General features: G+C 49.6%; 1 protein-coding gene across 2 annotated transcripts in view; it reads left to right on the top strand.

Moving 5' to 3' along the window:
- Positions 1 to 839: 839 nt before the first annotated feature.
- EPHX2 (epoxide hydrolase 2) overlaps positions 840 to 25,706 on the top strand; it is a 35,667-nt gene continuing 10,800 nt past the window's right edge. The window contains exons 1-12 of one of the 2 annotated variants that reach the window (XM_045535822.1): positions 840 to 1,019; positions 5,823 to 5,907; positions 7,597 to 7,756; positions 8,980 to 9,170; positions 10,676 to 10,798; positions 12,205 to 12,279; positions 14,072 to 14,167; positions 14,693 to 14,771; positions 17,377 to 17,411; positions 19,372 to 19,398; positions 20,338 to 20,423; positions 21,733 to 21,844. In XM_045535822.1, coding sequence (XP_045391778.1) covers positions 919 to 1,019; positions 5,823 to 5,907; positions 7,597 to 7,756; positions 8,980 to 9,170; positions 10,676 to 10,798; positions 12,205 to 12,279; positions 14,072 to 14,167; positions 14,693 to 14,771; positions 17,377 to 17,411; positions 19,372 to 19,398; positions 20,338 to 20,423; positions 21,733 to 21,844 — 1,170 coding nt within the window. In that variant the 5' untranslated portion in view covers positions 840 to 918. The remainder of the gene's footprint in view (positions 1,020 to 5,822; positions 5,908 to 7,596; positions 7,757 to 8,979; positions 9,171 to 10,675; positions 10,799 to 12,204; positions 12,280 to 14,071; positions 14,168 to 14,692; positions 14,772 to 17,376; positions 17,412 to 19,371; positions 19,399 to 20,337; positions 20,424 to 21,732; positions 21,845 to 25,706) is intronic. The other variant, XM_045535821.1, reaches the window with a different exon arrangement.

A 25,706-nucleotide genomic window follows, 5' to 3' on the forward strand; every position in this document is an offset into this window, starting at 1 on the left:
GCATTAGGTAAAAGCACATTTTTTAAACTCCTAGAGCTACACCACAAAGGCATGAGGGCTCCAACATCCCCTACACAAGCACACCTCGAGGACGCCCAACCAAGGTTTTAATTTTTCTAGGAACATAAATGAGCCAATAATGTGGAAATTGGCTATTAAATACAAACCTCAAACGTTTTTAGGCAGCAGTGATTACAAGTAGAAAGTACAAAGGGAAAATGATCGCCCGAATGTATTTCTTCCAAGACTCATTCCACGAGAGATTGGAATCTAAGTATCCTGGGCTGGCACATCACACCAGAGGCATAATATTTTATTTTCGGAACACATTTGGCCTTGGCAAAGAAAATGTGCCCAGAGGAGCCATCAGGATAGTTGGGGATCTGTAAACAGGTGTCCTGAGACTAGAAAAGTTGGGCAGCAAAGCTATTAGTTTACTGGATATGCCAACCAAAGCAAACACAGGATGTAAAAACTGGGTGAAAAAGAGTCTGACAACACACAACAAAGACACACACACACGTTCCCTTCCAGTGGTCAGCCTGTCCAGGAGGCCCGGGGCAGGGTCCACCTCTTCAAGCATGTCCTATGAGAGTGCGCGCGGGGAAGTGGGGGTAGGGGACTCTGGACTTTTGTTTGAGACCAGGGCAGGGGCGGAGGGAGCAGAGGCGGGGCCTGAGCGGGTCTGGGGCAGGGGGCGTGGCCGGGGCGGGTCCTGAGCGGGAGCGGGGCAGGGGGCGTGGCCGGGCGTGGTCCGCGTGGGCCCGAGGCAGGGGGCGTGGCCACGGCGGGGCCTGAGCGGGCCCGAGGCAGGGGGCGTGGCCGGGGTGGAGCGGGAGGCCGCAGTCCCTGGCCCCCGCCATCACTGGCCTCTCCGAGCGCTTGGTGCCTCGGCGGGAGGCTCCGTCCCAGGCGGCCATGGCGCTGCGTGTGGCCGTGTTCGACCTCGACGGGGTGCTGGCGCTGCCCGGGGTCTCTGGCGCCCTGGGCCGCACCGAGGAGGCCCTGGCTCTGCCCAGGTAAGGGGACCCGGCGCCGCCGCCCGCGCCTGGTCCGTGCGGTTGCAGGCGGGATCCCTGCCGCGAAGTGGCCTTTCTGGACGTCAGCCCTGGTTTCAGATTGCTTCGGGGCGAGAGCCCTGCCAACCATTAAAATAATTACCTGGCCCTGAAATACCAGTGTAGGTTATTAGAGCCATTGCCTTTCTGAATGCTCAGTAATTAAACTTGTCAAGGACTCCAAAACTGCCCTCTGTGTTGAACTTTTCCGAAAGTGAGAGGAATTACTCGCTGAGCTATCTGCTGCCTGATTAGTTCTATCTAAGGCAATGGGCCTTAAAGACGTGCGCGGAGATTTAGAAGGAGAAAGTTCTTTGCAAAGGTGTGGGCTGCAGTTTTACTTAATATAATAGCGAACTACAGAAACAGCCCAAAGCCTAATCACTGGGAAATGGGAAGGCACCCACCAATAAATGTGGTGTTTAGGATGAGAGTTCAGTGACATCAGAAAATGTCTGTTATCATACACGAAAAAAGCCCAACCCACCAGAATGTAAAACCATGTATACAGTATGGTTTCAGCTATGGAAAAAAGCTACATGTAGAAAAATGTCTGGAAGACATATACCAAAATATCCCTGGGATTATTAATTCCAGGTGGGATTATTAATTCCAGGTGGGATTATGAATGATTTTCTTTATTTTTCTACTTTGTTTTGTTATTTTCCAGCTTCTTAATTTGCAAACATATATTACTCCTACAATCAGAGGGGAGAGAAGCATATTTATTTAAAAAGTTAAAAAAGAAAGAAAGGTGGGCCAGGTGCTGTGGTTCCCATCTGTAATCTCAGCACTTTGGGAAACTGAGGCCTGTGACAGGAAGATCTCTTGAGGCCAGGAGTTCCAGACCAGCCTGGGCAACATAGTGAGACCACATCTCTACAAAATTTTTTTTACAAAATAGCTAAGCATGGTGGCATGTGCTTTTAGTCCTAGCTACTAGGAAGGATGAGGCAGGAGGATCACTTGAGCCCAGCAGTTTGAGGTTATGGTGAGCTACGATGGTGTCACTCACTCCAGCCTGAGTGACAGAGTGAGACCCTGTCTCTAAAAAACGAAGAAAGAAAAGAGAAGTCATTCTGGCAATACCCAAGATAGAGGAGGAAGAGCACATTCTAAAGTATTGGCAAGATTAAGGGCAGAGTGGAAGCTTTGCATTCTGAGAGTTCTGCCCATCTAAGGCACTCTAGAATTCTTATGACACCAAGGCCGACAGGTGTATATATAGTATACTATATAAATATATGTATAAGTATGTATAGTATATACATAGTATGCTGTATAAATTAGAAAAGGCTCACATCTGCAAGCACACCAGGCCAAAAGTGGACTCAGCACCCCCCACTTTACAGATGTGGAGACTGAGGCTCGGGGAGGGGATTAATTTGTTGCAGATTATACAGTAGTTAGCCGTAAGTGGCTCTAGAACCAATTTTTCTGTGGCCCAGTCTAGGGTTCTTTCCTCTCTGGTTAATTATGACTTTCCACCTCCCTGGCTAGTTCTGGGAAAGAAAGATCTCAATCTGTCCAGGGTGAGTTATCTGACGTTGCTCTAAATTACATCCTCCCTTTATGACATGCTTAGGATTTCTCCCAGCTGCCATAAAACAGGCCACAGCAAAGCTGGCTGACCTCAGGAGTTCATAGCATATGACCTTGGCCTTATTAGCCTGTCAAGTTTGTGAACCAACCTTGAAGGTATTAATTCAGAAGGTGAAGATGAGGGGCCTACCTTGCAATGGGCATTTTCAACATGTTTCCTATCTGGTATGAAAACTCAGACATCCACGAGGAGCCAGTGTTCATGATGAAGGCAGTGCCGAAAGAGGTACGACTTTCCAAGGTGGCCGGAGGCAGGGGTGGGAAAGTCTGAGCAGGAATATGAGGAAGGCCTTCATGGAGGAAGATTGATAGGAGGTTGCTAGGGAGAACTTTCCAAGTAAGGGGAACATGATGTGCAAAGGCTGGGGAGATGGAAAGCATGGAGTGTGCACGAGAACACTGAATATTCCAGACTAGCCAAACAGGAGTTGCGGTGGGGGAGGGAGATGGAAAAGGGGGTTGGCCCACATCGTGGTGCAGCATGAAAGCTGGTGCATGAGCACGGAACCGACTCTGATGGCCGGTGGGGAGTCCTTGCCTTTTTTTGAGTCAGGTTGGAGAGGAAGTAATATAATTGGAGCTCTGAGTCAAGGTAGCCAATGGTGGGAGTGATGGATTGAAGAAATTGATTATTTGAGTCTAGAGGCTCATGGGAGGATTGCTTGAGTTCAGGAGTTCAAGACCAGCCTGTGCAAGAGCGAGACCCCGTCTCTACTAAAAAATAGAAAAAACTACCTGGGCAGGGTGGTGAGAGCCTGTAGTCCCAGCTACTCGGGAGGCTGAGGCAGGAGGATTGCTTGAACCCAGGAGTTTGAGGTTGCTGTGAGCTAGGCTGATACCACGGCACTCTAGTCTGGGCAACAAAGTGAGACTCTGTCTCAAAAAAAAAAAAAATTCTAATGATAAAATATTCAGGTGACAAAGAGTAGGAAAGATAATTCCTCCTTTGGGACATTTCCTTTGAGGTACAAATTGATGGACTCTAGATATAATGCTAAGTTTTAGGAGTTCAATTGTGTAAAATTCACAAAAGGATTATAGTAGTCAACAGTGTACGTTAAATTTCATGTATAGGTAGTATTTTGTGGAAGACCAAAGAGGTTACAAAGTGTAAGCAATATAATTGAATTTAAAATGATTGCTGGGAGGGGAAATGGGAAGTTATTGTTTAGTGGGTACAGAGTTTTAGATGGGAGGATGGAAAGTTCTGGACATGGATGGTGGTGACAGCAGCTATACAAGTGTGAATGTGCTCCACGACACTGAACCACACCCCTAAAAATGGTTCCAGTGGTCAATTTCATGGTATGTATATTTTACCATAATAAGAAAGTGATTGCTGAATTTCCAACTTATTAAAACTGAGAATCAGTATTTTGAATGAAAATTATATGAGGTACACTGATAAAGTTCTGAGTCATCGGGTACAACCTCCTTGCAGTTGAGAACTTAAATTCCCTCTTCACAGCTAGCCCTGAGACTTTTTAAAAATTTTGATCTGGCCGGGGGCGGGGGCTCACACCTGTAATCCTAGCACTCTGGGAGGCTGAGGCGGGCGGATCGTTTGAGCTCAGGAGTTCGAGACCAGCCTGAGCAAGAGCGAGACCCCGTCTCTACTAAACATAGAAAGAAATTATACGGACAGCTAAAAATATATATAGAAAAATTACCCGGGCATGGTGGCGCATGCCTGTAGTCCTAGCTACTCAGGAGGCTGAGGCAGGAGGATTGCCTGAGCCCAGGAGTCTGAGGTTGCTGTGAGCAAGGCTGACGCCATGGCACTCACTCTAGCCCGGGCAACAGAGTGAGACTCTGTCTCAAAAAAAAAAAAAAAAAAAATTTTTTTGATCTACCTTTAAATTGGCTGGAAATCTTTCTTGAATCATTTTTTTCCAGGAAAGGTATGTGATGGTAAACTATTAGTTTTACATGTCTGAGAATCTTTCTGCTGCCTTCATGCTTGTAGAATAAGTCGTGTCTGGGGATAGAATTTTTTTAGCCATTGTATGTTTTTGTCTCAAAGTCTGGTGAGCACTGCTCCAAAATTTTCTGACATTTAAAGTTGCAGAACACTGAACTGTTTTTCTTTTGAGTATAATCTGTTTTCCTACTAGGTGGTTTGTTGCATTTTTTTATCCTAGAAATTGAGACGTTTCTCCAACATATGCCTGCTGTGGTTTGTGGGTTTGTTTTTGTTTTGTTTTGTTTTGTTTTGTTTTCATTAATTTTGCCTGGTCCTTGGTTACTTGGTGGGTACTTTTGTTCTTAGGACTCAAATCTTCCTTCAGTCCAGAGAAATTTTCCCCCATGAGTCCTGTGATCTGACCTGGAATTCTTATTGTTTGTTTATTGAAAGAATTTGCCTTCCCACAGGAGAAAGGAAAAAAAAAAACCACAACTTTTTATCTGAGGTATGCCAGGACTCCTTTAAATTATCAGGGGCCAGAGAAGCATTTAACATGTGACAGCAGTCACATCCCATTTCCCCCTTGAGCTGAATAATTACCTCTTGAAGCTGCTGGCTATGCAGGCTCCAGACTAACCCACTCCAGGTGGCCTTAAATGCCACACCCTGGACTCCATAACTCACACGTTATAGTTCAACAATGAATAGCCAATTGCTCATCAATGCTGTCTCTAAACCAGCGAGAGTTCCTGCTAGACAGCTTTGTGTCAGCCCACTCCTTGTTCCCTTTTGCCTCGAAAAATCTGCTTGTAAGACAGGCTGCACAGAGCCCTGCCCAAGGCAACTTGGAGTGTGTCCTCCTCCCTGGCTGCAGTCCCCAACTTTGGCCCAAATAAACTCTCAATGTTAATCTTGCCTCAGCTTTTTCCTTTAGGTCAACAAAACAGATCTCATTTTTGGGCTCATAATTTTAATTCCTTTCCCATTGTACTCTGCCAGGGTTCTGCCAGGTGGTTTCCCATGAGCGGCTTCTCCTCTGAGTGTATTTTTCATTTAGTTTACGGTCACGTATCCTCAGCTGGGTGGCTCCTCGCGGGCAAAGAGCCCAACCTGAACTGCGCTGTCACTTCCCAGTCCCTGGGAAAGCCTGGCTTTCTCGTGGCGGTTTCTCAGGGAATACAAAGTGTCTGTCCCCACATGCTGCCATGATAAAGCCATTGGAATGTTCAAGATGTCGTTTCTTTGTGTCTTCCCAGAGGCTTTCTGAATGAAGCTTTCCAGAAAGGAGGCCCGGATGGTTCCAGTGCCCGCCTCATGAGAGGAGAGATCACATTTTCCCAGGTGAGGAGGTCACCACTCAGACCCCCTTGGGCAGGCATTCTCTGCCTACATGCTCATGTTCCGCGTGGACCGTAGCTCACTGAGCACCGGGCCACCTCTTCCTCATCCGTGTACCCCTGACAGCACGGGACTCACAAGGCTGATCTGGAAGGCCTGGGGACGTAAGCAGAGGCATTTAAGACTGGTTTGGAGTTTTGGGGCCAAGCAGAGGGAAACTTCCAGCCCCTCAAAGGTGTACGCCACGAAGCGACCACAGCCAGAGCAACTATTTTAGGGCAGGGCCACTAGGTCTGTGAATTCAGTAACCATCTAATGGGTGGACAGGTTTGGAATCAGAGCTCCCACTTACAGACCATGTGACCACAGCAAGTTACTTAACTTCTTCAAATCTCAGTTTTGCCATCTCTAAAATGGGGTTGATAATGCCACCCATTTCATCGGTTGTTGTGAAGCATAGAAAGTGCTTAGCACAGCGCCTGGCACATACTACATGCTTAAAAAAAATAGTAATTATTATTGTTAGCATAACACCAATTATTTTTAACAAAGTAACCGGGATCTAACCACCACTTGAATTCTCAACTAGTGCCTCTCTAAGAAGAAAGGCTATTGGGAATGTACTTATAAGTATACAGATAAAACATTCTAATATATATATTTTTTTAATTTTATGAATTATAGCCAGCCATCACTCTGTCAGAAAACTTGGGACCCACCATGATAGCAAACACCCACTGTTTCTGCACAGGTGAATGTAGTATTAATGTGGGGAGTATTGCAGTCACTTTAAAACACACACACACACACACATACACACACATCATGGCAAATGGTGAATGAAAACTGTGATGAGGCCGGGTGCGGTGGCTCACGCCTGTAATCCTAGCACTCTGGGAGGCTGAGGTGGGCAGATCGCTTGAGCTCAGGCGTTTCTTGACCAGCTAGAGCAAGAGCAAGATCCTGTGTCTAATAGAAAAAATTAGCCAGGTGTGGTGGCACATGCCTGCAGTACCAGCTGCTCGGGAGGCTAAGGCAGGAGGATCGCTTGAGCCCAGGAGTCTGAGGTTGCTGTGAGCTAGGCTGACACCACGGCACTCTAGCCTGGCAACAGAGTGAGACTCTGTCTCAAAAAAAAAAAAACAAAAACAAAACAAAAGAGATTCCAGAGAGCTAGCTAGCCGCTTCCACCAGGTGAGGACAGTGAGATGGCATTGTCTCTGAACCAGGAAGTAGATTCTTACCAGACACTGAATCCACAGGTGCCTTGATCTTGGACTTCCCAGAGAGGCAGCCTGGCCTAGCTGATGTGTGAGCTGAGGCTCAACTGTGAGAAATAAATTTCTGTTGTTTATGAGCTACCCAGCCTCTGGTATTTTATTACAGCAGCCCAAACAGACTAAGACAGGATCTTAGGAATAGTGCAGTCACAGTGTGTAAATACACCACCGTTTGTCCAGGCTGCTGTTAGTGAGCATCGGGGTAGTTTCCAGTTTGGGACTCTTAGGAATAGTGCAGCTCTGAACATTTTTGTCCATGTGTTTTGGGGAACATATGTTGACATTTCCAGTGGGTATGTGCCCAGGAGAGGAATTGCCTGGTTACAGGGAATGCATATGTTCGGATTTAGTAAATACCACCCGAGCTTTTCTGAGTGGTCGTACCAATCGTATCATCAATTCACTTTGACAGTGGGCACCGCTCATGGAAGAAAACCGCAAGAAACACTGTGAGGCCTCTGGAATCCACCTCCCCGAGGATTTCTCTATCAGTCAAATCATTGGCAGGGTGATTTCAGCAAGGAAGATCAACCGGCCCATGCTCCAGGCAGCTGTCGCTCTCAGAAAGAAGGGTAAGGGTCTGATACCGGCCATTCTCTGGCCCGACCACACCGAATCCTCAGGAGGGTTAGGTCAGAATCCAACTATGTGTGTTTTGAGATTGTAGATCTTCTGGGCCTCGATGGAAAGCTGTTCTTAAAACATGGCCCCAAAGCAAGCTTGATCAAATGGCAAAACCCAGTACTATTGTTAATAGAATAGCTGGAAAAATGATAGAATTTTATCTAATGAAGCGATTTGTACCAGTGACTATCTTGTGAGCAAAATTCTCTCCTTCCATGGTACTAGTGATGACCTGACCTTCTCTCATAGTGATAAAAAAACAAAGCCTTTTAAGCAACTGTGATTTTTCTCAGCCCCTGGGTGTCAGAGTGGCTGAGCTATGAGCTGGCTGACATCGGTGACATCGGCTCAGATGATGTCACGTGATTTAAGACACGAGATCACGTTTACCCATAGGCATGTATTCAGTGTCAGTGCACTGACACTTCCTAGCCACACTGGAAACCATCCACTCCCATATCAGCAGACCTACCTCGTGTGACTAAGCCGCCCCACGTCCATAATCCTCCCTCGGATTATGTGGGAAGAGTGTCACCAACAACCCACCCCGGTCTTGTTTCCAGCACCACCTGGTTCTCACCCTTGCTGGTTAGGCAGATGAAGCCAGCGGATAACACTACCTCTATGTATGTTTCTCCAGTTTTGGGATGACAGCCCAGTCCCATAGCCAAGGCAGATGTTTTGAAATGTAATTGAGCAGAGTTTGCAACAGCATAGGCTAGAAGGAAGATGGGGCCTTCGCTGTGAGCGTCTGGGCAGCTCGTGACTTGTCTGAGCTTTGTTTGCTTGGCAGCTCGTGACTTGTCTGAGCTTTGTTTGTTCATCCGTGAGTACGGGACAGCGAGATCTGTCCTGTCCACTGCAAGGTACTGAGCAGCAAATGAGATGACAATGCCCAAACACTGCTCCACAGCTGTAAGGAGGAAGGGGTGGTAGTGTCCCCATCTGGGCTTCTGAAAGCCCTCAATGACCTCAGCTCACTCTCATGTCTGTGTCGGGAGGTATTTATGGGTAAAGATGATTTTTCCCCCTTGTCACTTGAAAGCTGGGCGAAAAGAGATTGACGTAAGTGAGCAGGACCCCGCTCAGTCCCATTATTGGGGGCCCCGTGGGGCACCCCGGGCATCCCAAGGCAAAGCTCTGGTCCATTTACTGGTGACTTTTCGCGCAGGATTTACAACCTGCATCCTCGTCAACAACTGGCTGGACGACCGAGCCGAGCGAGGCGGCCTGGCCCGAATGATGTGCGAACTGAGGCCGAACTTTGACTTCCTGATAGAGTCGTGTCGGATCGGAATGGCCAAGCCTGACCCTCAGATCTACAAGTTTGCCCTGAACACCCTGAAGGCCAGCCCCAGTGAGGTACATAGATGCTTCCTTCCAGGGGAGAAGAATGTTCCAGAGATATTACAACCAAAGAAAACTTGAGGTGTGAGCAGGTGGGGTACATCTGGGGGGCCTGGCAGCACAGTTCTAGGTCTGCTTCTGCCAGCCCACGACTTCTCCTAAAGGACTGTTAGCCATCTTTCCTTCTAGAAAGTTCTACCAGAGGTGGGCATCTGTCTCCTTCTTGTGGCTCTCACAGGACTTTGGTCAAAACAAGCATCGTCAAAAGCTGTTTACCAGCTGCCTCGGTTTTCTTGCGAAGAAACAGGGACCCTGGGAGGCCTTCCCAAGGCCACAAGGCTAGTCAGGGTCCCCCAGCAAAGGGCAAGAGGGGGTGGGCCCTGGTTCTGCCACAGTCTCCTACCAGGCACCCCGTGCCCCTGAAGCCTGTTCTTACACTAGCTCCAGAGATCGTGTCCCCTGAAGAGCTGTTCTCATAGCCTCTCCCTGCTCTGATCTTCAAAAGGTGGTTTGGCCAGGATTACATTTCTTCCTCTCCTGTTTCTGACCCTCCCTGGCCGGCCCCGCCTCCCCCACGAGCTGATCAGAGCAAACCCTAAACCCTGGGCTCTTTCCTTGGGATCCCCACTGGGCCCCATCCCTGACGCCAGGGTCCCCTCCTGGACTTCTGTCCTGCCCTACTCCACACCTGGAGTCGGCAGGCAGCGCTCTGAGTCTACATGTGCATGTGCACAGATGGAGCAGGCTTTTGGACTGGGTGAGCTGCTTAGGATTCTAGGCTGCCCTTGTCCAAGACTGTAAATAAATTCACCCATGCTTTCTTCTGTAACTCCCAGAGTCGGTCTGTCTTTTCTTTCTTTCTTTCCTTTGAAATGTAAATCTTTGATCCTTTCAGAAGCTGTTTTGGGGCAAGATGTAGTACAAGGATCCAATTTTCCCCCCAAACAGTTAACCAGTTATACCAATGCCATTTTTTTTCTTTTTTTTTTTTCGCCGGGCTGTGGCAATACCAATGCCATTAAATAATCTTCCTCACTAACTGGACATCTTTGACACCTTCATTAGAAACAAATTCTCCTTTGTATTTGAGTATATTTCTACGCTCTCTCCTAGTTTATCGATATGTCTATTTCTTTTCTAGGACCAAACTCTTCTACCTTTTGTAGCTTCAGAATTTGTTTTATTGTCTGCGCTCATTGGAATTTTCTTTTCCAGACGTTTTTTTTGGTCTATTCACACCTGTTGATTTTCCCAGATGAATTTTAAGTACCATCTTGACAAGTGTTTATCCTCTCCTAATCTTGCAGATTCAGAATTGGCTGAAACCAATAGGTATATGTGGGGACATATTTATCTGTGTTTTTATGTGTATGCTTATGTAATTAGATGTTTTCAGTTTTAAGAGTAAATGGTTACATTGAAAGAAAAAGAATTTTTAATATCTTTATCATAAAATAACCCCTGTTTGCAACTTAATGTGTTTCTTTCTGGTGTTCTCCCCCTTGCTGTTTTGGGTTCAGGTTGTTTTCTTAGATGACACCGGGGCTAATCTGAAGCCGGCCCGGGACTTGGGAATGGTCACCATCCTGGTCCACGACACTGACACGGCTCTGAGAGAACTGGAGAAAGTGACCGGGGTGCAGGTAACTTGACCTCTGAGTAGCTCAGGCTTCCCGCCACTCGGCTGGAGTGTGCATACGCGGCAGAGAAAACTGCGAGTGGAGAAGCCAGTATCAGTGGGGTTCATTGCTGTGTGCGTGACCCCAGGTGCCCTCTGCATGGGGTCTATCAATATCCTTGAAGAACATCTTGTTTCTTTCTCTGCAATCAATGCACAGGGAAACAGATGCTCTGAGAGCAAGAATTTGGACTAGTCTTGGTGCCAGAGTCGGGGGACCAAGACAATGGTGGGACATTCAAAGACCCTGACCTTGCTTTTCAGAGTAAATATTGAGAAGTTTTTCTCTAAAGAGCATACCCCCTGCTGGGCTGCCCGAGCCTGCCGCTGGTACTTGGTGCAACCCTTTAGCCCCACCAGGCGCACAGCCTTTGGCAGTCAGAGGGAAGCCTCTTTAGAGGAGGACGGGACACCCTTAATGACATCCTGAGGCTGATAGGGTTTTGCCTGCCTCCCAGGTCTGAGGCACCTTGTACTTTTGGGGTGACCTAAGATCGATAACCTCACTGAGTCCACAGGCTCCTGCAAAGCGCAGCGCCCGGGTCCCGTCAGCACAGGGGAGGAGGGCAAGGGGCTGGGGTGCTCGGCTAACCCAAGGCCACACAGCCATTGCTTCAGGGGGACCCGTGTTAGTTTGCTTGGGTGGCCGTAACAAAGTGCCACAGACATGTGGCTTCAACCACAGACGTTTCTTTCCTCACAGTCCTGGAGGCTGGAAGTCCCAGATCAATGGGGCCTCTCTCCTTGGCTTGTGGGTGTCCCTCTTCTCCCTGTGTCCTCACGTGGTCTGTCCCCTGTGCCTGTCTCTTTTCTAGTTTCCTCCTCTTATAAGGACACCAGTCAGAGTGGATTGGGGTGCACCCTTGACACCTCATTTTACCTTAATCGTCTCTCTAAAGGCCCCGTCTCCAAACACAGTTCCATTCTGATTTTATCATTTATGTCCCCGTTTTAGAGGTCAGATAACTGAGTCACTGAGGACAGCCAGTTCTTTCTCAGGTGACACCTCAGGATGAAAGATGACAAATCCAGGAGTAGGATTCACAGCACGTCCGGTGCCAGGGTTCAGGCAGAATGAAACAGCTACTTCCATGTGCCCAGTATCTCGTTCCTGTCAATGTCACCTATGGAAACTGATTCCCATAAATGACAGCAGCAGAGGACAGTGCACACCCATGTCCACAGCAGCTTTATGCTCACAGTGGAAAGGTGGAAGCAACCACGTGCCCTTGGGCAGACGAGCGGCTAAACCACGTGGGGTGGTCCCTCCTGATGCCGGTCCCCTGGGGTGCTGGAAACTCAGAGCGTCTGAAAGCGTCTTGCAGGAGGAGGCTGCGGCTGTCTCTCTCACTGTATCTTTCCTACTTGCAGCTTCTCAGTACTGTGGTCCCTCTGCCCACCTCCTGCAATCCAAGTGACATGAGCCACGGGTACGTGGAGGTAAAGGTGAGTAGGCTCTGTCTGTCAGGTGGCTGCGTCCTCTCCAGCCAGGTCACCTGCAATGACCAGCAGAGACGTTTGTTAAATATCGAGGGTAGTTGAACATCCGCTGTTTATAAGGAAATAGTACTGCCCACAAGTCTCATTCCTCAAAAATCAGTAGAAGACATGGACCTCACATCAGATTTATGAAGAGCAGTGTGGCCGGTGTGGCCAGATCCCCACCGGACATCAGGCCTGGGGGCCTTGCGGAGCCTGGTGCTGACGCATGCGCGTCTGGCCTGTGTTGCGGGGAGAACGTGTTTTCATCCGACAGGTATTGATCGAGCGCTTCCTCTGAGCCAGGCAGAGGCCAGATACGAGGGGTGCAGTGGTGAGCGAGACAGACTTGTCCTCAAGGAACCCACACTGGGCATAAAGAGGGGCAGAGGCCATTGAATGCCTGGTGGTCAGGGCTATGGCAGGGCCAAGGCCACCTGCAGAGGGCCCCAGCTCCTGACCCAGCTGGGGGAGCTCACCTGGCCTGCTGGGACAGAGCAGGACTCTGGGACATCCTCGTGGGGTCACTCGGGGATCTTCCTTCGTTTGTCGTTGGCCCCATTTAAATGGGAATGGAGCTAAAGCTATGGGTCAGCTCGTGAGCAAACAAGGCCAGACAGTGGCTCTGGAGCCAGATATACCCAGCGTGACTCCTGGCGTTGCCACTTAACTGCGATCGCAGTCTTGGGCAAGCATCCTGTCACTGTGATTCTCAGTACCCACAGCTCTGTTGAGGAGATGATGGTAATACCCAACAGTACACGTAGACCACGGGGCACAGTACCCAGCACCTGCGTCTCCACAAATAGTAGCTGAGGAGCAGGAGGGCCGGTGGTCTTGGAGGCCTGCTGCCCCGGAGCACAACCTCACAGATACTGAGTGTTGGCGCTTTGCCCGGCACAGAGAGAAGTGCCGAGAAGCATGCAGCGCCTTCCTGACCCCAGGGATTTCGCGGTGTAATGAGATGGACATTCACAGCCCTGTGGCTGCAGCACAGAACGAGGCCCCTGCAGAGTGGCTGTGCCCAGAAGTGCTCAGAGTGGCGGGGGAGGCAGCCCCGTAAATGCAAAGTGGGCATCTAAGGCTGAGTGGGATTGGAATCGTAAGGACAGGCTTTTCTGGGACTGAAAGCTAGTGGTCGGCGTCACTGCGGTCCCTCCTGAAGGGGCGAATGTTTTCTCTCTGGTAGTGAGCGGGACTGAGGGTCATTTTGCCCGGGGCTGGGGGCTGGGTTGTGACCTGTAGTCTTCCCCACCAGGGACAGGGTTATTCTGGCAATCTTCCCCAGGCTTGCGTGTCCAGCCAGTTTCATGAGATTCTTCATCTGGCCTTGCAGGAGTGTGATCAGAACTGCATTACGGGCCGGGCGCGGTGGCTCACTCCTGTAATCCTAGCATTCTGGGAGGCCGAGGCGAGATCGTTTGAGCTAGGAGTTCGAGACTTACCTGAGCAAGAGCAAGACCCCGTCTCTACTAAAAATAGAAAGAAATTATATAGATAGCTAAAAATATGTATAGAAAAATTAGCCGGGCATGGTGGCACATGCCTGTAGTCCCAGCTACTCTGGAGGCTGAGGCAGGAGGATCCCTTGAGCCCAGGAGTTGGAGGTTGCTGTGAGCTAGGCCGATGCCACAGCACTCTAGCCTGGGCAACAGAGTGAGACTCTGTCTCAAAAATAAATAAATAAATAACATCAAGTGGGGTCTTTAGCTGAGAAAGCTGGGTCATGTGAGATCCCACTCCCCTCTCTCCTCCACAGCCCGGGGTCCATCTGCATTTTGTGGAGCTGGGCTCCGGCCCTGCCGTGTGCCTCTGCCACGGATTTCCTGAGAGCTGGTTCTCTTGGAGGTACCAGGTAAGGAAAACCAGGGAAGCTGGACCCCAGTCAGGGGTCAGGGGGAGTCTCTATGGTGTGGCCCAGCCTGGAATAATGTCATGAAAGAGCTGAAACCTGACAGTAAAGTATTCTTGTCTCCAAAGTATGACCATGATGCCTTAGAAATGTTGGCTTCAGATCTCAGAGCTGTGCTAGATCTTGGGGTACCTTCCTTCGCACGTTAGAACAAGGGCAGACTTCTTCACGACACTCTACGCCACCTGCTGAGAAATCTTTGTAGTGAACGTAGACATCTCCAAGGGCTTTGCTAGAAAGGTGCTCTCTTAGATGTGGCATTTATGCAGTGCACAAACCCTACCACCATCCATGGCAGCCCTATCCAGGCGGGCTCATTCCAGCCCCATGTGAAGATACCAGGTAGTTCCATGTGGGATTGGATGGAGCCATTTACAGGAACAGAGGGACAGAGGGAAGCAAAGAGGGAGTGTTCACCAAAGACCAAGGAGACCCCACTGGAGTGTGCCTGAACTGTTTGTCTTCTAGATTCCTGCTCTGGCCCACGCGGGTTACCGGGTCCTAGCTGTGGACATGAAAGGCTACGGAGAGTCGTCTGCTCCTCCTGGTGGGTGAGCTGTCCTGCGGCGGTCCCGTGTTGGTCATGCCTCTAACTGTCCGAGCTCTCCACCCCACTGTGCTTCCCCCAGTCGCAGCTCAGAGCTGGCAGCCCTTTAAGAGAGCCTGACCTCACCCCTCCCCTGTCCTACAGTGTCCTGTTTGTATGTACTTTGGGCCTCAGATGTCCCTACTCCCACACTCCGAGTGAATACAGGAACCCCGAAGGCCTGTCCCCGAGGGAGTCTCCTGCTAGTCATGGGGAAGTGGGACATAGGATGCACCGTCCACCTCCAGAACGACTTTCATCTTGCAAAACTGAAAGTCTGTGCTCATTAAATATCAACTCCCCAGTCCTCCTTCCCCCCAACCCCCCTCTCTCTATGACTCTGACTCCTGTAGACGCCTCATGTCAGTGGAATCATACAGTGTTTGTCCTTTGGTGTCTGGCTTATTTCACTAAACATGATGTCTTCAGGGTTCACCCATGCTGCAGCATATTGCAGAGTTTCCTTCCACTTTGAGGCTGGTTTCTATGTTATTGTCTGTTTATCCGATGGACACGTGGGTTGCCTCTACCTGTGGCTGTTGTGAATAGTGCTGCCATGAACTTGGGTGTGCAGACACCTGTCTGTCCCGGCTGTCAGTTCTGTCTAGTGCACCCAGAAGTAGAATTGCTGGGTCACGTGGTCGTTGACAGGCCAGATTCTAAGCCCACCGCCCGTGGATCCTAGGGGGATTTATCCCGGGTGGGCACCAGGTGGCCTGTGGACCCTGGGACAATGTGTGGGTTTATGAGCATGTTCCTGGCAGAGAGAGTCCTTTGCTTTTATCAATTTCAGAGGGCTCCTAAGCCCAAAATCGTTAAGAACCTTAGGTGTGGAGGCAGGAATTTTAAGGCAGCCCGCTGTGGCCAGAGTCCCTGGTTCCTCCAAGTGTAAGTGACGTAGTCGGCAGCTGCTCACCTTTTCTGAGCTACTTCCCCCACAAACAAATCCAACACATCTGGCTGTGCGCTTTGAAGCCAGTCGACCTGGGCTGGGGCTCTTGGTCACTCCGGTGACCGACCACCTACCAGGCCACTCGGCATGTCGTGCTGGGGAGTGTCTCGTGTGGCCATTCCCTGAACGTCGTGGTGCACCCATCAACCCAGCAGCTGCTATGGCCTCTCGAATGATGCAGAAGCATTTTAGACAAAGAAAAGCCTTCATTTAAACACCCAGAAAAGTCAGCTAAGGGCTTCTGTCTTTTTTTAAATTTAATTACTAAAATGTTTACTTTTTATTCACGTATACTGCTGTCTTCTCTGAATTCTCTAGACGTAACTTAGTAACATAATTTAATATTCAAACTGGAACACTATTAAAAGCAAAAGAGACACTGTTAAGAACACATATAAACTGGAACTATACTGGGCAATATGAGACTTATGGTCTTACCCTAATTAAAAGTTGTTTTTTTTTTTAAGAAAAACGTAATTTAGGCATTAACGATTGCTGAAAGATCATTTATAACATGAATTCTAATGCCAAGCATGATTATTTAGAATACATACACTTACATTTCAGATCACTTGTGTATATGTTTCGTATCATCTGACAATAGATTCTAGGTTGCAGATCATTTGCCCTTAAAAGTTTGAAGGCTTTGTCCCACTCTGACCCCCTGTTGGGAAGTCTCTCTGTGTGAACACTGGGGCTTTTGACATTTTGGGGGTCTTTTCTTTATCTGTTGTGTTCTGAAATTGTATGATATTGTGCTCTGACATGGGTCTTTTTTTTTCCATCCACTTTGCTAGGTACATTTATCTGTCAGCTCTCAGAACTTTTCTTGAGTTATTTCTTTAATAATCTTTTGTTTTCTCTGTTTTTCACTTGTTCTTTCTTTTTCTTTTTGCTTGCTGGAAATGCTATTATTGTTAAAATGTCTATACTATGCATACAACTCAAAGCTATCTACAGAGGTCATGCAATCCCTATCAAAATCCCAGTGGAGTTTTTTACAGAAATAGAAAAAGCAATTCTCTAATTCATACGGAAGCACAAAAGACCAGGGATAGCCCAATCAATCCGAGAAAGAGTAAAGCTGGAGGCATTGGAAATAACACCTCCTAATTTCAAACTATGTTACAAATCTGTAGCACTTAAAACAGCATGCTACGAACATAAAGACAGCCCTATGGGCCAACTGGACAGAATAGGGAGCCCAGAAGTGGATCCACACATACAGGGTCAACCGATCTTTGACAAGGGTGCCAAGAATACACAGTGGATAAACGGTAGTGGCAAAACATGCAGAAGAGTGAAATGGGACCCTTATCTTCCACAAAAATCAACTCAAAATGGATTAAAGACTTAAATACACTATCTGAAATTATAAAACTACTGGAAGAAAACACAGGGGAAAAGCTTGACCTTGGCTTTGGCAATGATTTCACGGATATGACACCACACACGCAAGCGACACCAGCAAAAATAGGAGAGAGGGACCACCTCAATCTAACGGTTTAATATGTTTTTGTGGGTTTCGTTTCTTCTTGGCAAAAGCGCCCTTCTGTTTTTTGGTATATTTTAAATCATGTGAATTAAATATATTCCCTTTATTTTTAATTGCAGAAATAGAAGAATATTGCATGGAAGAGTTATGTAAGGTAAGAAGAATCTTGGGCAACGTCTGTAACATCTTTTCCTTTGTGGGTTTTTCGTCAACGTAAGCCGGAAGCTCAGGCGTCCGGGCTCACCCTGGGGAGGCTTCATTTCGTAGCATTTGGCTGTAGACTTTTACTGAAAATCGAATGATATTTGGAAATGAGAGCCAGCACGTATAAAGCATTGACTGTGTGTCAAGTCCTCTCCAAGCAATTGGCAGAAGAGGAAACTGAGTCACAGGGAGGTTAAAGTCATTGCCTGAGGTGACAGAGTCAGATTTGAACCCTGCAATTCTGTACTTAATTGCTTCTCCATTGAGAGGATTTTTTAAAAATCACTTTATTTCCGTAAAGCTGTTGTCGGCCAGACCTAGGGAGTCAGTGCGTGGACTGTGACAAGGATGGAGTTCCTCTACTGAGACGGGTGTGGGCACCGCCAGGGAGAGGGGACCCTCACTGCAGAGCTGGCAGGGGAGACTGGGCCCACGTGAGGAGAGACCACCGCCCAAACCTCCGCTCAGCTCGAGGGCAAGGCGGGAGCTGGAGGGGCCAGGGGAGGAAACTGCCTCCGGGTTGACCGGGAAACTGGCAATGCCACTGGTGGTACCAGAATCACAAGAGCCTCCATCTCAGAGTCACAGCCCCGGTGGAACTCTGTCCTGTGTGTCCCCAGCCCCAGGCACTGGCTGTGGCCTTTCAGAAGCGGAACACGGTAAAAGCTGTTTCTGGTCAGGTCTGACCCCTCTTCCTCGGTTTCCCTGTCTTGGCCTCTTCCGCTCCGAGGCTCCTGGTCATGCTCACGTGTCCCCGAAGTCCTGCCAAGGTGTCACTGGTGACCGTGGGGGCTGCCCCTTCCTACTTCTGTGCACTAACCTGAACAGGACCCTGATTATTTCTGTCGAAGTCTGTGCCCAAGACACGTGCGTTGGGTCACTTACGAGCCCTGCTTTCCTGAAGAAAGTCCCTTTACCAGAAACTGACACGATGAAGCATGCTGCTTCTTCCCTCCTGTTCTGCTCTGTGAGAATCGTTAGTGCGTCCCCGGCGAGGGGTCTGCCCCAGAGTGTGGAGCGCGTGTGTCCACGGAAAAGCCAGATAGGAACATTCACAGCCGCGTTATCCCCAGTGGCGGGGAAGGGATGAAGAAGATGCGGTGTGTCCGAGTGGTGGAGGACTGTTCAGCCACATGGATGCGGGAGCTGTGCTGCCTGCTTCAGCGTGAACGGACCTAGAAGCATGACGCTCAGGGAGAGAAGCCAGTGTCTGTATCCGGGACGAGGGGCAGCAGCACATTGTCCTGGGGTGCCACAGTGTCCCGATAGCAATGCTCAGGCAACACAGGCAAACCCTGCAGGGCGCTTGTCTCCCCTCCCATTCCAGGAGAGAGGCCGGGGTCACCATCTTACAGCAGATGTGGCCTGGCTAGGGACGCGTGCTAACATACGCTGAACAATGCACACGCGTGTTTGGAGGCAGCCTCCTTGCTGAGAGCGTGCTGGACAGGCAGGGGGACGCCTGCTAGGCCGCTGAGATGATGGAAGCCTGCAGGAGCCAGGCCAGGCCACAGACTGGGCAGCTTCAACAGCAGACATTTACTTTCTCACAGATCTGGAGACTAGAAGTCCAAGGTCAAGGTGTCAGCAGGGCTGGTTTCTCCTGAGGCCTCTCTCCTTGGCTTGCAGACAGCTGCCTTCTCCCTGTGCCCTCGCGTGGCCGTCCCTCTGTGCATGTCTGTGTCCTAATCTCTTTTTATAAAGACAGTAGTCATATTGCATTAGGGCCCCCCATAGGACCTCTTAATCACCTCTCTAAAGACCCTGTCTTCAAACACAGCATCTGAGGTGCAGGGGTGAGGGCTTCGACATAGGGATTTGGGGGAACACAGTTCGGCCCATCACACAGGCTGAGGTGAGTGGATACAACTTCTGGTTGTGTATGTGTGTGTGTGTGTTTTCTTCCCTAGGAGATGGTAACCTTCCTGGATAAGCTGGTAAGTAATTATTTTGAACTGATCTCTTCGGAGAAGTCCGTTTGGGCCTGGGTGATTAGAGAAAAGGTCTAAGCCTTTGAGGGTGTCGGCTGCCGGTGCGGGGAGCAGGATGGAAGGGCGAGGAAGGCACCGTTTGGGGCAGCCCAGGGTGTGCGGGGAGAGTCACCAAGACAAAGGTGGAAAGAACAAGGAGTGTTTGGAGGACAGTGTGGAGACAAGCTTGTGTCTTGCTTGTCTTTTAATGAAGAGCGAGTTGCAGGGGATGCAGGTAGAGACCTTTCCTGTCTTCAAGCCCGGGAACGTAGCAGGGGTACCGCCTGGGCGTAAGTGCACACTGTGATGTTTGTGCGATGTTCCGTTGTTCAGCTGTCCCTGTCGTTAAGCGACATGTGACTGCAGACACTCAATGAAGGGGAGCCGATGTTGTCATTGTTAGTAGCAGCAGCAGAGAGGAAAGTGCAGGCAGAGAGAGAGAGATTAAAGAAGCTTTTGAACGTTTAGTGATTAATTAAGGAGGGGAGCTCCCAAAGGAGCGGAGGTGGGGTGGGTAGAATCAAAATCATCCAATGAAGGACGTATGTGAGCACATGGGAAATAAGTTATACTTCTTTTAAGATAGAAGGGAGGAAAGGGTGACACAAGACTGGATTTGTGGGAAGGTGGAGAGGGAGGAGGAACCCGTGGCCGTGGCCTTGGTCAGCTCAGAGAACTAAAGGGCCGACCATCTGTGGGAGGGTCTGGGCTGGTGGGGGCGGACGTGGGGGGTGGATATTGGACATTCGGAGCAGCAGCTGCCGTGGGTCGGGGGTGGGGGGAGGCCCTCGCATCGAGGGGCTGGCGGAGGGCTGGGCCTCTTGGGGCCAAAGGTCTTTGGGCTCTCAGCCCCTCACTCCCGAAACCTGCCCACATTCGGTTCCCTTCCTTCTCCTTCTCGTCCAGGGCCTCTCGCAAGCCGTGTTCATCGGCCACGACTGGGGAGGCATGCTGGTGTGGAGCATGGCTCTCTTCTACCCCGACAGAGTGAGGTAATTAGGCCTCAGCAGCAGGCATGTGGGGGGGACTGGGCTTGCATTCCCATGAGAATTGTTCCTGGGATCTTTAACCCCAGAAAACTTCCAGAAAACAAGTAGGTGATTTAGGAAGGTGATAATACCTTAGCTCTTTAGTGCTCATTGACACATTAACAAGGAAGCCTAATGAGCTAGTCTGAGGAGGCAGCCTCTGTCCCAGTTACAGGCAGTGGGACAAATAATTTGGGGCCCGAGTGGCCAGTGGGAACACAGACTAGTCATGGCTGACCTTGAGGGGTGTGGGTGAGGCAGCCGGGGAGTCGGGTTTGTAGAGTTGAGCGCCAAGAAGGACTTCAGCCCTGGACTGGGAGTCAGAAAATGTGGCCTTCAGTTCTGCCCTGCCCTGGCTGTGACAAATCCCTTCGCTTAGGCCTTGGTGTCCTCAGCCACAGAGGGGCAGCGGCAACTCCCGCCCCACCGGTCTCTGTGGCCACGCTCCGTCTGAACTGGGGACTGCGGTTGAAACCCGCTGGCCTCCCGCCTCAGCCTCGGGTCTCAGCGAGTTAGATAAACACCATCGTCAGCGGCCATCAGTGTTTCCCTAACTAATCCAGCTACTTGTATTTGCTGAGTTTAGAAGACCAGAACCGTCAGGGAACTTTGTTCAGCTTCACGCCGGCTCACGTGGTAGGGTTATATCAAAGGCTGAAAAGAATCGAATCTCCCCACCCTTACAGTCCAACTCAAATGCTCTCTTGTCCACGAGGTCTTCCCTGACGCCCAAAGCCAGGAATTCCTTTGAACTCCCGCGGCCACTCTATGGCTCGTATCACAGTCTGTCCCCTACGTAATCATGTGTGTATTTTTTTATTCTTCCTTATTAAATTATAATAAGCTCCTTGAAGAGAGAAATTATATTTATTTTATATTCTCTCTGCCCTAGTATATAGCACAGAATTAAACTCAACCCAGAGGAGACACAGTGAGTGAATAAAGGGAGGGAAAAAATGAACGCATTTTTTAAAACTAGAGAGAGATTCGCGTGTCCCCATATTCTAATCAGGCTGATACAGTGTACGTGACATGTGTGTGTGTCTAGTCCTCATGCAAGTAGGTGAGAAATATTGCAATTTAGTGGGAATAAAACACTGACTATGAATCAGAAAGTCTGAGTTCAGATCCCGTTCTCCCACACACTGCCCGCATGAGACCTCAGACACGGCATTTTCCTGCACTGAGTTTCAGTTTTGACATGCACGGTCCTCTCTGGTTCTTGCAGACTGCCCTCACCGGGTCCATGTCTTGTTGCCACTTATTTCCACAGGGCGGTGGCCAGTTTGAATACTCCCTTCATCCCGGCAAATCCCAGCGTGCACCCCCTGGAGAGTATCAAAGCCAACCCAGTGTTTGACTACCAGCTCTACTTCCAGGAACCAGTGAGTGTGGGCCCTGGGGGCTGCGATGCCGCATCCTTGTCTCTCTTCCCCCTCCCTCCCTCTTTCCTGTTTGTTCGCCTGTCTCTGGCCCCTGTAATTGTCCATGGCACTGGACAGAAATGATTTTACAAATGGGCTTGGGCTTTCCAGGTGGAGGCACGTTTGTGCGTGTGCATGTGCGTGTGCATGCGTGTGCATGCGTGTGGGCATGTGTGCTGGGGTGGGGAAGAGGAGGGTGCAGAGATGGTGCACCAAGTTCTCCTGCTTCTCTGAAATTGTGGAATGGGGAACGTAGCTCGGGGCTCATTTTAAGAGCTGCCCCCTACTAGTTCTCTGGCCGAGAGGCTGGTGACACCCACCTCTCTTGGTGACAGCTCTGGGCCTCTCCGCAGGGAGCTGGTGTCTCTGCCCACTGAGAAGCGAGCATTGCGAGTGCAGCACCCGGGGCCTGAGTCCTGCAGCAGGCAGGTCCCAGGCGCGCTGTGGAGACTGTGAGAGGGGCTTAGGTCTCCACCCGCGTGCCACGAGATGCCCCCTGGACGGTGGGTGACGTGTGTTTGGGGTGTCCGTGCCACTACTGGCTGGAGTTCCCCGAGAGCAGTGTCAGGAGTCAATGTCATCTGGCCTGGTGCCCCCCCAGCTGCCTTCTTCTATGGGGGGCACCCAATGCTCAGCTGTTTGCAGGCTCTGGAGCCCAAAGTTCAGCTACATCTGGATAATTCCAGAGAGAATGAAAGACGTTTCCTTCACACTCCAAAGAGAGAAGAAGAAATGGATTTGATTAACAAGGAGCATGAGAGGTGTCCCCACATCCCTCTCCCAGCCTCCGCCCTCTGGTCCCCTTAGGCGGACCCACTGCCGGTGAGGACCGTCCCAGCTTCCGTTCGGCGAGTAACTCTGCTGTCACGGCGATTTTCACTGATAACTGGCGCCTGTGTGCTTCAGGCAGTAACCCCATCCGCGAAGGCACCCGAAGCCCCCACAGCCTTTTGGAAAGATGCTCAATGCATCACATCCCGCATCCTACAGCGGGGCCAGGGCTTACCTTGCCGTGGCCTGGTGTGCAGGAAGCTCTGAGCTTCCTTTGCCTTGATGGAATGGAAATGTCCGTGCTCCGCTCGAGGTGGTCTGCATCGTCAGGGATCACTATGATGTGGATGTGTATTACTTTGCCGGGGCTGCCGTAACAAAGATCTGGAGGCAGGAAGTCCAAGGTCAGGGTGGCAGCAGGGCTGGTTTCTCCTGAGGCCTCTTCCCTTGGCTTGTAGACGGCGTCTTCTCCCCGTGTCCTCACGTGGTCGCCCCTCTGTGCGTGTCTGTGTCCTCATCTCCTCTTACAAGGACACCAGTCCTATCGGATTAGGGCCTCTCAATCCACCTGTCCCGTCCTACTCATCTTCCCAGCCCCAGCTCCAGCGCTCTCTCCCGCAGGTAAGAAGGGACTTTGTTTCCTTGTGGGCAGCCAGACTCAGGTGCCCTTCCTGCTGCCGGATTCTCCCCGTGTCTGCTCCCTCTCCGTCCCCCCAAGGATTCTTTAGACCCCTGGGGGTCACTCATCTTCTCATCCCCTGCAGAAACTGGCGCTGGACAAAAGGTACATAAGCATCAGCTAGATGAATTAACGAATATTAACTCCTCATGAGAAATAGTCAAAACATTTCTGATGCTGAAACATATTTGTAATGGTCAACCCCTCACCCACATTGCCAGCATCTCTGCTTTGCAACCGATAAGACTCTTACAAATGTTCCATTCAAAACGATGAGAAAGAGAAAAAAGGAAAAAAGAGGGGGCAGAGAAAGTACCCACACGCATCACCCAGATTTATACCCGCATCTAGAGTGTTTCACAGTGGTATTTAGCTCATTGAAACATTTTTTTCTTTATTTTTTAAAAATTGTAAAATACACATAAAATTTCCTGTCTTAACCATTCTTTAGTGGTGTTAAGCACATCCACGCTGTTGTGTGACCATCACCACCGTCCATCTCCAGAACTTTGTCATCTCCCCAAGCCGAAGCTCTGTCCCCATTAAACGCTAACTCCATCCTCCCTCTCCCCCGCCCCTGGCAGCCCCCATCCTACTTTCTCTATGAATTTGGCTACCCCAGGGACCTCACATAAGTGCAGTCATACAGTATTTGCCCTTTTGCAACTGGTTTATGTCACTTGCCATAATGTCTTCAAGGTTCTTTCATGTCGTAGCATGTGTCAGAATTTCCTTCTTTTTAAAGGCTGAGTCATATTCCATGATATCCATGTGACACATTTGGTTTATCCATTCACCCATTGATGGACACTTGGGTTGTACCCGCTGCTTTTTTTGAGCGCCTGTATGCCAGGTGACTCCACCCATCACAACTACCCCGTGGAATCCTTTCTTATCTTCTCAGCCAAGCAAACAGAGGCTCTGGCGGGTTAACTGGCCCAAGAGCAAATACCTGATCGGGTCAGGATATCTACCTACGCTTGTTAGACTACAAAGCCCACGTGCCTCTCGCTAAGCCCTGCTGTAGGGGAGCTTGGACTTTATTCTGTGTGCTGTGAGGATCTAAGCAAAGAAAGAGGAACAAATCCGGATAAAGTTCAAAGTCCTGATTGAAAAAGTGACCTTCGGGGAAAGATGCTTAGTAATTGCAGCCCTAGTAAGGACGAAGTGTTTTGTTTCAAAGGTCGTTACAATTATTGTAGAAAAATCAGTACCTCTATTGTTCTGTGGTAGCAGCCGGGTTTAAATCTGCAATAAGAGTTTGGGGAATGGTTTTGTTCTTAAGAACAAAGCCCCTTGGCAGGGAAATGTTAGGTATTCAAATTGGTGGTCTGGCCATGGAAGGGCACCCAGCAACCAGTTTGGGGTGAACCCAGCCGCTGGGACGTGTCGTGACAGCAGGGGGCTGGGTCTGGAGGGGAATCGTGTGCAACCTGTCTGGTAACGACTCTCTAAGGAGCGAGTGTGCAAGGCTCTCAGTTTCCACATCTGCAAAAGGTTGGTCTCGAATGGTTTTCAAACAGGTAATAGCGTCAAACTTAAGCTGACTTCAGGTCAATAAATAAAACCGACAACATGTAGAGCAGCTGTTTGGTTCAGGGAGGGTGCTGGAACCCTCCTCCCCAACGGGGAAGAGGCATTTATGGTGTCTCCTGCCTCTGCCAGGGAGCACTCTGGCAGCTCTAGGCTCGGGCAGCCTAAGGAGGGCTCCACCTGGCAGGTCGGTGCACCCAACACCTGCCTCTGCCTCTTCTTTGCAAGAGATAACAGGCTTTGTGTTTGCACAGTCAGAAAGGAATGAGGATAAGGCGGCTCCGACACCTGTTGCATTTAATTCTTAGGATTCTCAAAGTCCCCACTTAGCCTGGGGGATAGCTCAGAGCCCCTTAACTCCCAAATCAGAACACATCTAGTATAGCCCAGGAACCCTTCCCTCTCCCACCTGCTGACACTGTGCCTTTTTACTTCTTCCATTTTTATTTCTTTGTATGTATTTTTATTTCTTTGGGGAAGAGTGGGTGGCAGGCACGTGTGTGTGTTTTTGTGTGTGTCTGTGTGTCACCATAGTGCAAGCTAGAGGCAGATTTCAGGCACCGAAACCCCCTTTTGTTTATGTATTTATTTAACCAGATGAGAAACCAGGGAACAGAAAGAAAGTGTGGGAAAAGGGAATTATAGGCAGGAGTCACCGGAGAAGGTTTCGCCTGGCTGAAGGGGACCCCAAAATCCACAAATGAGTTTCTTTTTCTCCCTCGAAGCATTGAGTCTTTCTTAACATGGAAGCCCCTTTAGGCTACAGGGAGTAATTAGTTACAGGGTTTGTTTTTTAGGCTTTTCTTTATCATTATAAATAATTCATGCTTGCTATTAAAA

This window comes from Lemur catta, chromosome 22 (assembly GCF_020740605.2).
Source record: "Lemur catta isolate mLemCat1 chromosome 22, mLemCat1.pri, whole genome shotgun sequence".
Classification (NCBI taxonomy): Eukaryota; Metazoa; Chordata; class Mammalia; order Primates; family Lemuridae; genus Lemur; species Lemur catta.